The sequence below is a fragment of the Eptesicus fuscus genome, chromosome 21 (genome assembly GCF_027574615.1).
Source record: "Eptesicus fuscus isolate TK198812 chromosome 21, DD_ASM_mEF_20220401, whole genome shotgun sequence".
NCBI classification, from domain to species: Eukaryota; Metazoa; Chordata; class Mammalia; order Chiroptera; family Vespertilionidae; genus Eptesicus; species Eptesicus fuscus.
In genome coordinates this window covers 26,894,875-26,907,029 of record NC_072493.1, presented here as the reverse complement: position 1 = coordinate 26,907,029, position 12,155 = coordinate 26,894,875, and the positions used below count along the sequence as shown (strand labels likewise).

The 12,155-nt window shown below is 48.0% G+C and overlaps 1 protein-coding gene across 1 annotated transcript in view; it reads right to left on the bottom strand.

The window, feature by feature from the left end:
• Positions 1-4,779, bottom strand: part of COTL1 (coactosin like F-actin binding protein 1) — a 43,168-nt gene extending 38,389 nt beyond the window's left edge. The window contains exons 1-2 of the mRNA XM_008139722.3: positions 4,495-4,779; positions 4,154-4,236 (exon numbers count right to left, since the gene is read on the bottom strand). Of these exons, the coding sequence (XP_008137944.1) occupies positions 4,154-4,236; positions 4,495-4,571 (160 nt within the window). The 5' untranslated portion in view covers positions 4,572-4,779. The remainder of the gene's footprint in view (positions 1-4,153; positions 4,237-4,494) is intronic.
• Positions 4,780-12,155: the final 7,376 nt, after the last annotated feature.

Here is a 12,155-nt window from a genome sequence, read left to right as displayed (position 1 = left end):
GTGCATTGGGGGCCTGTGCTCTCATTTTAGAGATAATACTTGTAGCCTTCCCAAGTCACTCTCAGAAAGAGGGACTATCAGGATCCCCATTTTACAGACCAGAAAACTGAGGCACAGAGGAAAGGATGTCCTTGCCCAAGGACACACAGCAAGTGAGAGACAGAGTTGGGATGTGAATCTAGAGCGTTTCTGATTCCCAGGTGTCCTGGCTGTTGAAATAAAGGGCTAGCACTAGGCTGGGTGGGTGGCTGAACCCTAGATGGGCTGAGGAATAGAAGGGGAATTCCACCTGGAGGGAATCTCCAAAATCAAAGTCCTGAAGACTGGGAGTGTTCGTGTCAGGCTGCAGGTGCACACAGAAGGATATGGGGAGCTACTGGGTAGGAGAAAGGGGTGGAGACAAACTGATTGGAATGCCAATCAGACAACCTGTGCTTTTATCAATGGGCAGAGGGGAGTCATAGAAGGTTAATGAGCAGAGGAGTGATATGTGCATTAGGAAGAGTTAATCTAGCAATTGGGGGTGGGGTGGTATAGAATGAATGTAAGACAAGAAAGAGCAAGGGCTAAGAGACTCTTGCAATAAAAGGGTGAGGGTAAGGGGCAAGGGACTTGTTTTTGGTTTGCCCCTCTTCTGGAGTCAGTATGCACCCCCAACCCCCACACTCTTCCCTTAGGAAGCCACCTTCCCGAACTCTGTCTCCTGGTTTGGGTGTTGGGTGGGGCTGCCCTCACCCACTCCAGGGGTGGGCACTGACCCAGGCGTAGGCAGCCAGTCCCAGGGATTGGCTCAGGATGGGCACATGAACCAGCCAGGCTAAGGAGAGTTTGGAGACTTCCGAATTCATTGGCAAAGGGGCTCTCTCTCCCCAGTGGGATGGCTCTACCCATGACCTGGAAGCTGGGGCAGCTGGTGGCCATCTATCATCACTCAGGGGAGCCTACTCTCTGGACCACAGGAAGGGTGATAAAGGAGGAAGGCGGAGCTGGGAGGAAAGGGGGCTTGAGCTTGGGCACCCTCACCTGAAGTAGCACTTCCCCGGACTTGCTACAGACCAACTTTTTCGCTTAAGCCAATCTGCACAGGGCTTCTCTCATTGCACCTGAAAGACCTCTGGCCACGCACAGACTGAAGCATGGGGCAGAAGCAAGAGCGGAGATGGTAAAAGGCTAGTGAAGGAGGAGGGGCCAGGTGTGTCCACCGCCAGAAGAGCCAGTGCAGGGCCCCAGAGGGTCCAAATCCTGCCAGCAGAAAGAAACAGGAGAGAAGGGCGCAGCACTTTCCAGAAAACAGCTGCAGTGGACAAGGAGGCCAGGTTTGGGGGCTGAGGAGAGATGAGAGCAGGAGGCTGGATAGGCAGATTCCATTCTGGAAAATGCTAGGGAAGGACAGGAGAAGGAAGATAGTAGCCAGAGAGGAGAGAGGAGGAGAGAGAAGGAGAAGGAGGGTGTTTCAGAGAAATAACGACTCAGGAGGGACTGTCAGAGAGGAGAGAGAGCCCAGGAGGAAACCCACACTCCCATCCCTACAGCCCCACAGTGACGGAGGCAGAGACCAGGTGCGCTTTGCAGACTTCCAAGTCCTCTGTGCACCTTGTGAGATGTTTGCAAACAGGAAGCCTGTTCTACAGGGACCCTCAGGCCTGTCAGGACACCTGTCTGGGAATCAGGGCCACAAAGTGCCCTCCCTGCATCATGCAAATGGGTGAACCTGTGTTTTGTAAATGCAAACAATCCCACAAGCTCCAATCAGAACCTGCTGGACCACTGAAGAAGCCTCAAGGCTTGGAGATGAGACCCTAAAGCACTTCCTTAGAGGGAAGAGGCCCAGAGCATGGGCCTTGGAGCCAGTTTAGCTGTGTGATCTCAAGCAAGTCACTCAACCTCTCTGGGCTTTGGTTTACGCATCTGTGGCAGGAGAAAAATCTCAGAACAAAGACAAGGCGTGCCAAGTGCAGGGACTGACGTGTAATGTTACTAGTTGGTGTTCCGATCCTTTGGACACTGGGTTAGGAGGACAGAGCCGTAGGAAGGAACAAGCTTTTCCGAGAGGAACAAGAGCAGACACAGCACCCATAACTCGCCTGTCCATTTGTCCCACAGACGGGCAGGGAAGGAAGGCAGACTTCCAGCCAAAGCAGACGGAGCTTTCGGATCCCATGGTCCATTCATAAGATCAACAAGCTGCAGGGAAAGCATTTTTAGTTCCCCCGCCAGACGCTCCCCACCCCCATGCCTGTGCTTGGGGGAAGGGTCAGAGCAGAAAAACCCACAAAGCCCAAGGGAGGAAGGAAGTGTTCTCTGACCAGAGCAAGTCCTTCCAGCTTTGCAGGCCCAAGGGCCAGGAGCATGTGTTAGGAATCTATTGACCGGATGGTCTGTCTGCCCCAGGTCACCTTCTCCTACTTGGTGGAGAGAACAATAGCTTCAGAGGGGGGACCCGTCTGATGGGGGGGTTGGGGGTCCTGATGGATGGCCAGCAGGAGGGAAAGAAGCTGCTAATTGACTGTCCCCAAGTTCAGGACGGAGGGAAGCTGGCCTGTGAGACAAAAGCTTCAGAGCCGGCAAGGCATAAAATACTGCTGAGTCTCCTAGTTGTGCACCAAATCGGGAGAAAGTCAAGAGTTGGCAATGATTCTACTTGCAAAAGCATTCGCCACTGTGGTGGACGGATGGAAGGGGTTGAGACAGGGCTCCTGAGTCCAAATCCTGACCCCACCCGCTCTCTATAAGAGGCCCTGTGCGCCTTAGGAAATCTGAATTGTTGTAGCATTTTATGCACCCAGTATTTTAAACCAATCCTTTACAAAAGCAATGAGTGAATATCCAGAGGCAGCGCTCAGGGAGACATTTTAATTGGAAAAACATTTTTAAAAAAAACAAACCCTAGTACTACTCAGCCCATAGCACACACTTCAAAAAATATTATTTGAAACAGACTAAATATCAATTGATTAAGGAAGCAGCAGTTAAGGGAAGGAGCAGTCCCGTGACGCTTGGCACAATTCTGTACATTTACTTCTTTCACAAATGACCATGTAGTTTGTATGGGCGCGGTCCTGAGCATGTGGCACCCATTGACTCACTTATACTCACAACAGCCCTCCAAGATCACAGGTGAGGAAACCAAGGCACTGGGAGGTTAATTTGCCACAAACCTTACCGCTAGGAAGTGGCCACTTGGGGATTCAAGCCCACCCATCAGGCTGACCTGGAGTCCCCGCCCTAACCTTCAGGCTGCACGCTCTTTGTCTGAATGTATCTGTTTCCAAGCTAGAGACCAGGGACCAGAAAGAGCCCACTCTAAACTCAGCTACAAAGGGTCCTGTCACCAGGAATGCTGAGCCTCTGCCTCCATGGAGGGTTTATGGTTCTACACGCCAGGTGTTCCTTCCTTTTAATGATCTAACACACCGGGGACGTGCACTAAGTTTAAAAAATCGCACTTTGCTGAACGATTTCTGACATATGTGGCACCCACTGTAACCACCACTCCCCAGACTGAAATACAGGATCTTCCCACCCCCCACCCCAGCCTTCCATGCGCCTCTCCCTGTCAGTGTCTATCTCAAGCTGTCCCCAAATGTGGCCACTACTCTGACTTTTCACACCACCGATTAGCATTGCCTCTTCTACAATTTCATGCAAATGGAATCCTATAGGGCTTTATATCTGGCTCTATGTTCTTCAAATAAAAATAAAAAAAACACGTAAGTAGCCTGCACACTGACAATGATTGTGGGCGAAAGGACGGTGCAGTTGAGAGTTTGTTTCTCGTTCAGTGAGCTCCAGGATTGTCTTTATTTTGGCTCACTGACCCATCAAAGGGGAAGATGAGAGGGCGGAACACTGGCATTTGGACCCCTGGGAGTTGGCTGTGGAAAACCAGTGATCCGCAGGGAGCAAAGGAGCTGTGCTGGCTGGAGAGGGTACAGCGGAGCCAGGAAGCCAGGAGGTCACCTCTGGTTGCTCTGAATGACCAGAGGGGAGAAGGCTCTAAGGAGGTTCTAAAACGCTCAAACCCGGTTCCTCCAGCGCCGGAGGCACCCCAGGTGGCCACAGGCTCCTCCCAATTTGGCCTCTGCCTCTCCTTCCCAGACATCGATAAATTTCCCAAAAGGTCAGTAATTCCCCCAAAAGGCGCGTCTCCTACCTGTGCACTGTTGGATGAAGTCCTGATATTCCGCTCCCTGCTCGCCGGGGACGATAGTGGAGCCGTCATATTTAAAAGTCACCCTTTGGATTGGGAGAAGAAAAAACACACACACACGTCAGCGTTGGTGGCCGCATGGTGCCGAGCTTCCCGCAGGACAATCTAAAAGATGCTCTGGCTGGGGAGAAGCCAGCGCTGGCTTTCCACGCCGTCCTGGGTTAAGGCTGCGGAAGACGGCACGGGATGACCCTTAATCCGTCCCATCTGGAAGACGGCTCAGCGCACCAGGCCCATCGCGAGCTCGGGGAGCGGGGCCTGCAGAGCAATGGAAAGTTCCTCACCAGATGACGGCCGAGCCGTCGTCGCGCACCAGGTTGTACGCCTCCCGGCAAGCCTCTTTGTCGATCTTGGTGGCCATCGCTGCGGAGCCGCAGGGGGGACACTCTGCCCAGAAAGACCGCGCGCGTCCCGGGCTGGCTTCAGGGATTGGGGCGAAGCTCGGACGCGCAGGAAGCTGGCGGGAGGCGGCGGCGGCGGCGGGCGACGGCGGCGGCGGCGATAGCAACGCGGAGTGGCGAGCTCCGAACCCCCAGCGCCTCAGCGGGTGCGAATGCAACCGAGAGCGCGCCTGGACTCAGGCCGCGCCGCCCCGCCCCCCGGCCGCCCCGCCCAGGTCCCCTACGACCATTGGCGGCCCAGGCCGCGGACGCCACGCCCCCCCGTATTCATTGGCCGTTGGGTCTCAGGGGCGGGGCATCTTTACTCCTTGGCAGCCAATGTCAGCCCGGGCGGGTTGCGCAACTCCTCAGTGGGGGCTGAAGAAGGGGCTTTTTTTCTCCTCTCCGACCTCCTCCTTTTCTCTCTCCCTCTCTTTCCTTCTTTCTAATTCCCTCTCCTCTTAGTCCCTCCCCCTCCTCTCCTCCTCTTCCCCCTACCTATTCCCTCCCTCTCCTCTTTACAACCTCCTTCTCTCTCCTTCTTTCCTCTCATTATCCCCACCCCCAGCTCTTTCTTCCTCCTCCTCCTCTACTCCTCCTCCCCTCCCTTCCCTTCGACTTCCCTCCTCTTCCTTCCCCCACCTTGCACCTCCCTCTTCCTTATCTCCCCCCACCCCCCTTTTCCTTTTCCTTCCCCCTTTCCCGCCCCCAGCTGCCGAGCTCCACAACTCCACAGGGGACCTCTTAGTGGATGACTTAATGCTTCAAACCAAAGGAGACAGCCCCACCCCCACCCCAATGTTTGGCTTCGAGGTTTCTAGGTGGGGAGGGATTGGAAGGAATTAAGCATTTTAAACTGGAGGCGGTAGAAAGTGGACTGCTTCCAAAACGTTGGTGGGATCACTGTTTACTTTGTGTTCTGGTTATTTGCATTCAGGTCTTATCTCCCCCTTTGGGTTTCTCAGAGTGCAAGAGCTGACTCATTCTGCTGTCTTCCTCATTTCCTCATTCAGTCATTCCACAAAGACCAGTTACACTCAAGGCAGGTAAACGGGGCTAGACCCTGGAGACCAGTCTCTCGATTGCATCCAGCACTGTCACTTTCTAACTGGATCTTTGGGCAAGCCTCAAAAACTCTGAGATTACTTTCCTGCAATCCTATATAACGAAGAGCGAATGTGTTAATTAGACCAAACAGCAGAACAACTGTCCAGACGACCTTCTGATTGAAGCCACGGTAGGGCCCTTCGAGGCAGGCGCGGCTGCGAAGGCCGAGCCCCTTGCACGAATTTTGTGCATCGGGCCTCTAGTAGAATAATACAAGCACTAAACATTGTAGGTTTATTTATGGTTAATTGAAATGATATGCGTAAACAAATATATTAGCTATTCAATAAAAGGTCATCACGGTTGGTTATTAAGTAATTAAACTAAATCCCAAGAGGTCAGGGAATAATAAAGTTCTCAGTGGCAAACAAAAAAATAATAAATCAATTAATCAATGGGTGAATGGGACCACATTTCCAGGAAAGTAGGAACAGACGTTGCTGTTTGTGAGGGAGGACCAAACACTCTTCTACCCTCAAGGTTCTTTTGGCTGAGCTAAAAATCAGATGGGCATCAGACAGCTTAGCAAGAGAAAATAACCAAATTTAATACATACTAGTACATATGCATGGGAACCCTGCATACATGAGAGGTTCAGAGACAGAAAGGGAATCCTGGGTATATAAGACATTCTGAGCTGGGGATGAGGTAAGAGGCTTCAAAGGATTATTGCAGGATGAGAAGAAGAGCAGATGCTTGGCGAATAGAGTTTGTCCTGCCCTATAGATAGGTCAGAGAGGTCATGTCTGATAATGACTTATTGTGGTCAAGGACCTTAATTCAAGTTCTTCTAGGTAGTTAAGAGATGGGTAGGAGTTTTTCTTGAACCCGAGGCTACAACTGCCTTTAGCTCAAAATAATCTGCACACCACAGAGGCATATCCTGGGGTGACTTGTTCTGAACCCCTACGCCAGTGGTCGGCAAACTCATTAGTCAACAGAGCCAAATATCAACAGTACAACGATTGAAATTTCTTTGGAGAGCCAAATTTTTTAAACTTAAACTTCTTCTAATGCCACTTCTTCAAAATAGACTCGCCCAGGCCGTGGTATTTTGTGGAAGAGCCACACTCAAGGGGCCAAAGAGCCACATGTGGCTCGCGAGCCGCAGGTTTGCCGACCACTGCCCTACGCTGTAAACAAAAAGACAATAAAAATTCCCATTGGATGTAGCCCAAAGCAGTTCTTACCTTACTCCTTGATAAAGGTAATCGAACAATTGGCCATTGGAAAGAAAAACAAAAATGGATCTGTACACCACACCAATGATCGTGGTAAATTCCAAATGGATCAAAAATTTAAATGCAAATAATTGAAACCAGAAAGTTCCAGAAGGAAACAAGGAGAGCTTCCATTGTAAGTCTGGAATGGGAAAACTCTAACCATGGTAGGTAGGAAGTTAGACTTGAGCAGCTGGGGTGGGACCTGCCCTGAGGTCCTGAACAGGAGTTGGACCGACATTGCCTTCAGACTGCCTCTCCATGGGTGGCCCAGCAGCCAGCAGACCACTGGTGGGCAGGTTCAGAACCAGCCGGTAACCTATCCTCCCCTAGCATTTCACCAGTTATGCAGTTTGGACCCCTGACCTTTCATATCTCTGGTCAGGAGGTTTAGATCCCCTCACTTTTCCTCCCTAAAGATAACATCTAAGCCTCAGTTGTATTTCAGCTCTAGGCCCAGAAAAGCAGCAAAACCAGACCAAGTGACTTTGTGGCTGCCTCAGGACCAGCGACATTGACTAATGACCCTCTGCCCTGGCACCGACTAATCAGTGGAGACCAGGCCCTGAAAGAGCACACCTGGAAAGCTGGTGGATATTCTATTGAGGCCCTCCCCTGAGACCTCCCCTAAGATTTCCACCTGTAAGAGAGAGATAAATACACTCGGACAAAGGACCCAGCGCGAGCTCTCCCTCCAAGGAGCATGCCATGCCATTCCCCCACAGGCACATATCCCCCAACCTCTAAGGGACCCCATGAGACTTGCAACCAGGGGAGCCATGGGCAGCAGCAGCTCGTCCTGAGCTAACGCCCTGAACCTGTCTCCAAGGCCCCTTTTCTCTGACTTCCCAGTGAGTGAAAGCAGCCCAGCCATTGTCTCTCTAGAGTGGCAGCCCCTCCTTTGCAGTGCATTTTCAGTAAATCCGACTTTGTTTTACTTTCATTTTCATTGACCTTAAAATCTTTTCTGCATTGAGGAACCAAGGTCCCAGCCAGTAACACCATGATCAAAATTCAGGAGTAATAACAAAAGATGGATACATTCAAATATTTAAAAAGTGTTGCCCTAGCCCGTGTGACTCAGCTGGTTGGTTGTTATCCCATACACCGAAAGGTTGCAGGTTTGATTCCCAGTCAGAGCATATACCTAGGTTGTGGGTTCAATCCCAGTCAGGGTGGGTATGGGAGGCAACCAATTGATATTTCTTTCTCTCTCTCTCTCTCTCTCTCTCTCTCTCTCTCTCTCTCTCTCTCTGTCTCTCTTCCTCTCTCAAAGCAAAAACATATCCTCAGGTGAGAATAGAAAAATAAACATCTTCTTCAAGGGAAAAAAAACATATTACTTCATGTGTAAAGTGTAAAAGCAAGATGATGCTCAATATCAACCCCTAATAATAGAAATGCAAATTAAAGCAGGACTGAAAGTTAGCAGGTTGGCAAAAATCACAAAATATATTCAATGTTATGCACTGAGCTTTATTTCTAGTAGATTAGGAATAACCAGAATGCCCATCAGTAGGGGGCTGGATAAATGGAAAATGATGCAAGTATGCCATTGAAAACTATGAGAGAGAGAGAGAGAGAGAGAGAGAGAGAGAGAGAGGGAGAGAGAGAGAGAGAGAGAGAGGGAGAGAGAGAGAGAGAGAGAGAGGGAGAGAGAGAGAGAGAGAGAGAGAGAGAGAGAGAGAACCCTCTCTATGTATTGAACGTTCTACAAGATACAACTTGAACAAAGGAAAGCAAGGCACAGAACAGTATATTGAGAACACCTCCTGTTGTCGCTAACTTTTGGATAAAGTGGAGGAAAGTGTGCACAGATGTTTACATTTGTTTGCATGTGCATAAAAACCTCTGGAGGAGCCATAACCGGTTTGGCTCAGTGGATAGAGCGTCGGCCTGCGAACTGAATGGTCCCAGGTTCGATTCCGGTCAAAGGCATGTACCTTGGTTGCGGGCACATCCCCAGTGCAGTGTGCAGGAGGCAGCTGATCAATGTTTCCCTCTCATCGATGTTTCTAACTCTCTATCCCTCTCCCTTCCTCTCTGTAAAAAATCAATGAAATATATTTAAAAAATAAAAAAAAAAAAACCTCTGGAGGAGCACGCAAGAGGAAAATAACAGTTGTACCGTGGAGGAGCTTAGATAGGAAGCCAGGTATAGGGAGAGAGAGGTTAGGAGGGAATTTTTACCACATGCTATTTTCTTTTATTTTTTAACCATATAAGTGCATTATCTATTGAAAATATTAAACAACAAGCAAAAAATGTGGCCCCATCCTGAATTTGACTCCTAGGTTCAGAGACCTTGAATGTACTCCACCTGTAACTGCTGTTCTAGTCAGTGTTGCTGTCGCCCTCTGCTGGACTGAAAAAGTAAAGGGTTGGCTTTAGAGAGAACCCTGATTTTGTGGACCCTGAAGTCAATTTGCCTAGTTAAGGCAGAAAATAAACGGCACATCAGAAATAAATACTACGTGTTAATATTTGTTTAGATTGAGATCCCCACAATCTAAAAGGCAATCTAATGCAATTTGTTTCTTTAGAAAATAAATCGAAATATTTGACACTATGTGCTGTGTACTGTATTGAGGATTGGGGGAGTGGTATAAATGTATGCGATCATTCATTCATTCATTCATTCATGCATGCATGCATGCATTCATTTCTGGTGCTGGGCCTATTATATGCCCAAAGGGCTCACAAACTCACTTGCCTGTAGGGGGCAGACATGTACTGTAAGTGAGCCAAGAATGCAGCCTGTAAGAAAAATCTTTCTGAGCTTAGTGATCCGCTCAGGGCTGCCCCTCTCTGGGCATCAGTTTCTTCTTCAGAACTGACATCTAAAGAGGGCCGCTGGTTCGCAGCTCTGCCCTAGTTGCCATGCAGGAATCTTAGCCTGAACGTGCCAAGCCTTCCAATCGTCTAAGGAACGCAAACAGTCTGGATCTCTGTTTGAAATCTCTTGATTTTGTTTTTGGTGTTTTTATTTTTTCTTTTTGTTAATCCTCACCTGAGGATATTCTCCATTGATCTTTTAAAGAGAGTGGAAGGGAGAGGGAAGGACGGAGAGAAATATCCATGTGAGAGAAACACATCAATTAGTGTTTCTGCATGCAACCGACCAGGGCCTGAGCCAGGGGGCAACCCGCACCAAGGTACGTGTCCTTGACCAGAATCGAACCCGGGACCGCTCTGTCCACTGAGCCAAACTGACTAGGGCTGAAATCTCTTGATTCTTAAATTTGGTCAATAAAAGTTGCATATAAAAACTGCCTGCTTGGCCCTGGCCCGTGTGGCTCAATTGTTGCATCATCTTGCACACCAAAAGATGGCAGGTTTCACCCCCGGTCAGGACAGGAGGCTACTGAGAAACATCTCTATCTCTCTCCCTCTCCTCCTCCCCGCTTCATCTCTCTAAAAACGTCAATAAAATAATATGAAAATATTTAAAGAGCTGCCTGCTTACAAATTTGAACTAAACATATACTCTGCCTACCCTCCTGGGGCTTACAGTCTAGTGAGGGAGACAAGCAGTTACTTCGGTGTGGATACTATAGGTTAATAACAGAGCCCTCTATTCAAATAGACTTAAACAATATTACAGGGAAAATAATGGCTCAATGACTGCAAAGCCCAGAGCTAAGTGAAATTCAGGCGTGTTTTCACCAGGGTTTTGCCTCTATCTTTCTGTATGTTTCTATGTTGCCCTCCTCTGTGCATCAGTTTCATCTTCAGGCAAATGCTACCCTTCGGCTTGGCACAACCTACCCCAAACTCTGAATGTTTGACTTCCAATTCTGACCTCAAACGTTACCCCTCAGGGGGGTCTTTTCTAGAATCCCAATATAAACTAGCCCCCTCTATAAAATCCAACAGTCACTCTTTATCACACAACCTTCTTTAGTTTTCTGTAGCACTCACCATTACCTGAAGCCACCTTTTTCGTTTGTCTCTTTACTCATCCACTGCCTGTCTACTTCCAGAAGAATGTCAGGCCCATGAGAGCAAGAAGAGTGTCCATCCTGCTCACAATTGTATACCTATCTCCAGCCACAGCACCCGTTCCTGACAGATACACAATGCATGGATGGATGTGGAGTGAGGGAGAGAGAAGAGTCAGGAAGGTGATACATAAGAATAGACATATAGATGAATGCAATATAATTGAGAATTTAGAAATAAATTCCTACAATTGTGGTCAATTGATTTTTGACAAGGTGCCAAGAAAATTTCACAGGGAAAGAATACTTCTCTCGACAAATGGTGATGGAACAATCATATAGCATATGCAGAAGAATGAAGTTGAGGCCCTACCTCACACCATATACAGAAATTAACTCCGGATGGATCACAGACATAAAGGTAAGAACTGTTCTTAGAAGAAAGCAGGCATAAATCTCCATAATTTTGGCTATGTCGTAGATATGACACAAAAAGCAGAAGTGATGAAGAAAAAAAATTAGATAAATTGGACTTCAGCAAAATGAAACATTTTGTAATTTAAAGGGCACCATCAAGCCGAAGCCGGTTTGGCTCAATGGATAGAGTGTCAGTCTGCGGACTGAAAGGTCCCAGGTTCGATTCCGGTCAAGGGCATGTACATTGGTTGCGGGCACATCCCCAGTGGCGGGGGTGGGGGGGGGGGGGGCGGGGTGTGCAGGAGGCAGCTGGTCGATGTTTCTCTCTCATCGATGTTTCTAGCTCTCTATCCCTCTCCCTTCCTCTCTGTAAAAAATCAATAAAATATATTTAAAAAAAAAAAAAATAAAATAAAGGGCACCATCAAGAAAACAAAAAGAAAGCACACAGAATAGGAAACATATGTACAAATCATATATCTGATAAGGTCCAGAATATATTTTAAAAACTCTTACAACTCAACAATAAAAACACAAGCAATGCAATATAAAAATAGGCAAAGGAGTTGAATAGACTTTTCTCCAAAGATGATATACAAACGGCCAATAAATATGTGAAAAGATGCTCAATAAGATTAGTCATTGAGGAAATGCAAATCACAATCACAATAAGATATCACTTCATACCCACTAAGATAGCTAAAATTAAAAAGACAGACAATAACAAGGGTTGGTGAAGACATGGAGAAATTGGCATCTTCATATACTGCTGGTTGTAATGTAAAATGGTGTCTTTGTTTGAAAAACAGTTTGGCAGTTCCTCATAATAAAGTTAGAGTTATCATATGACCCAATAATTCCAATTTTATGAATATTCCCA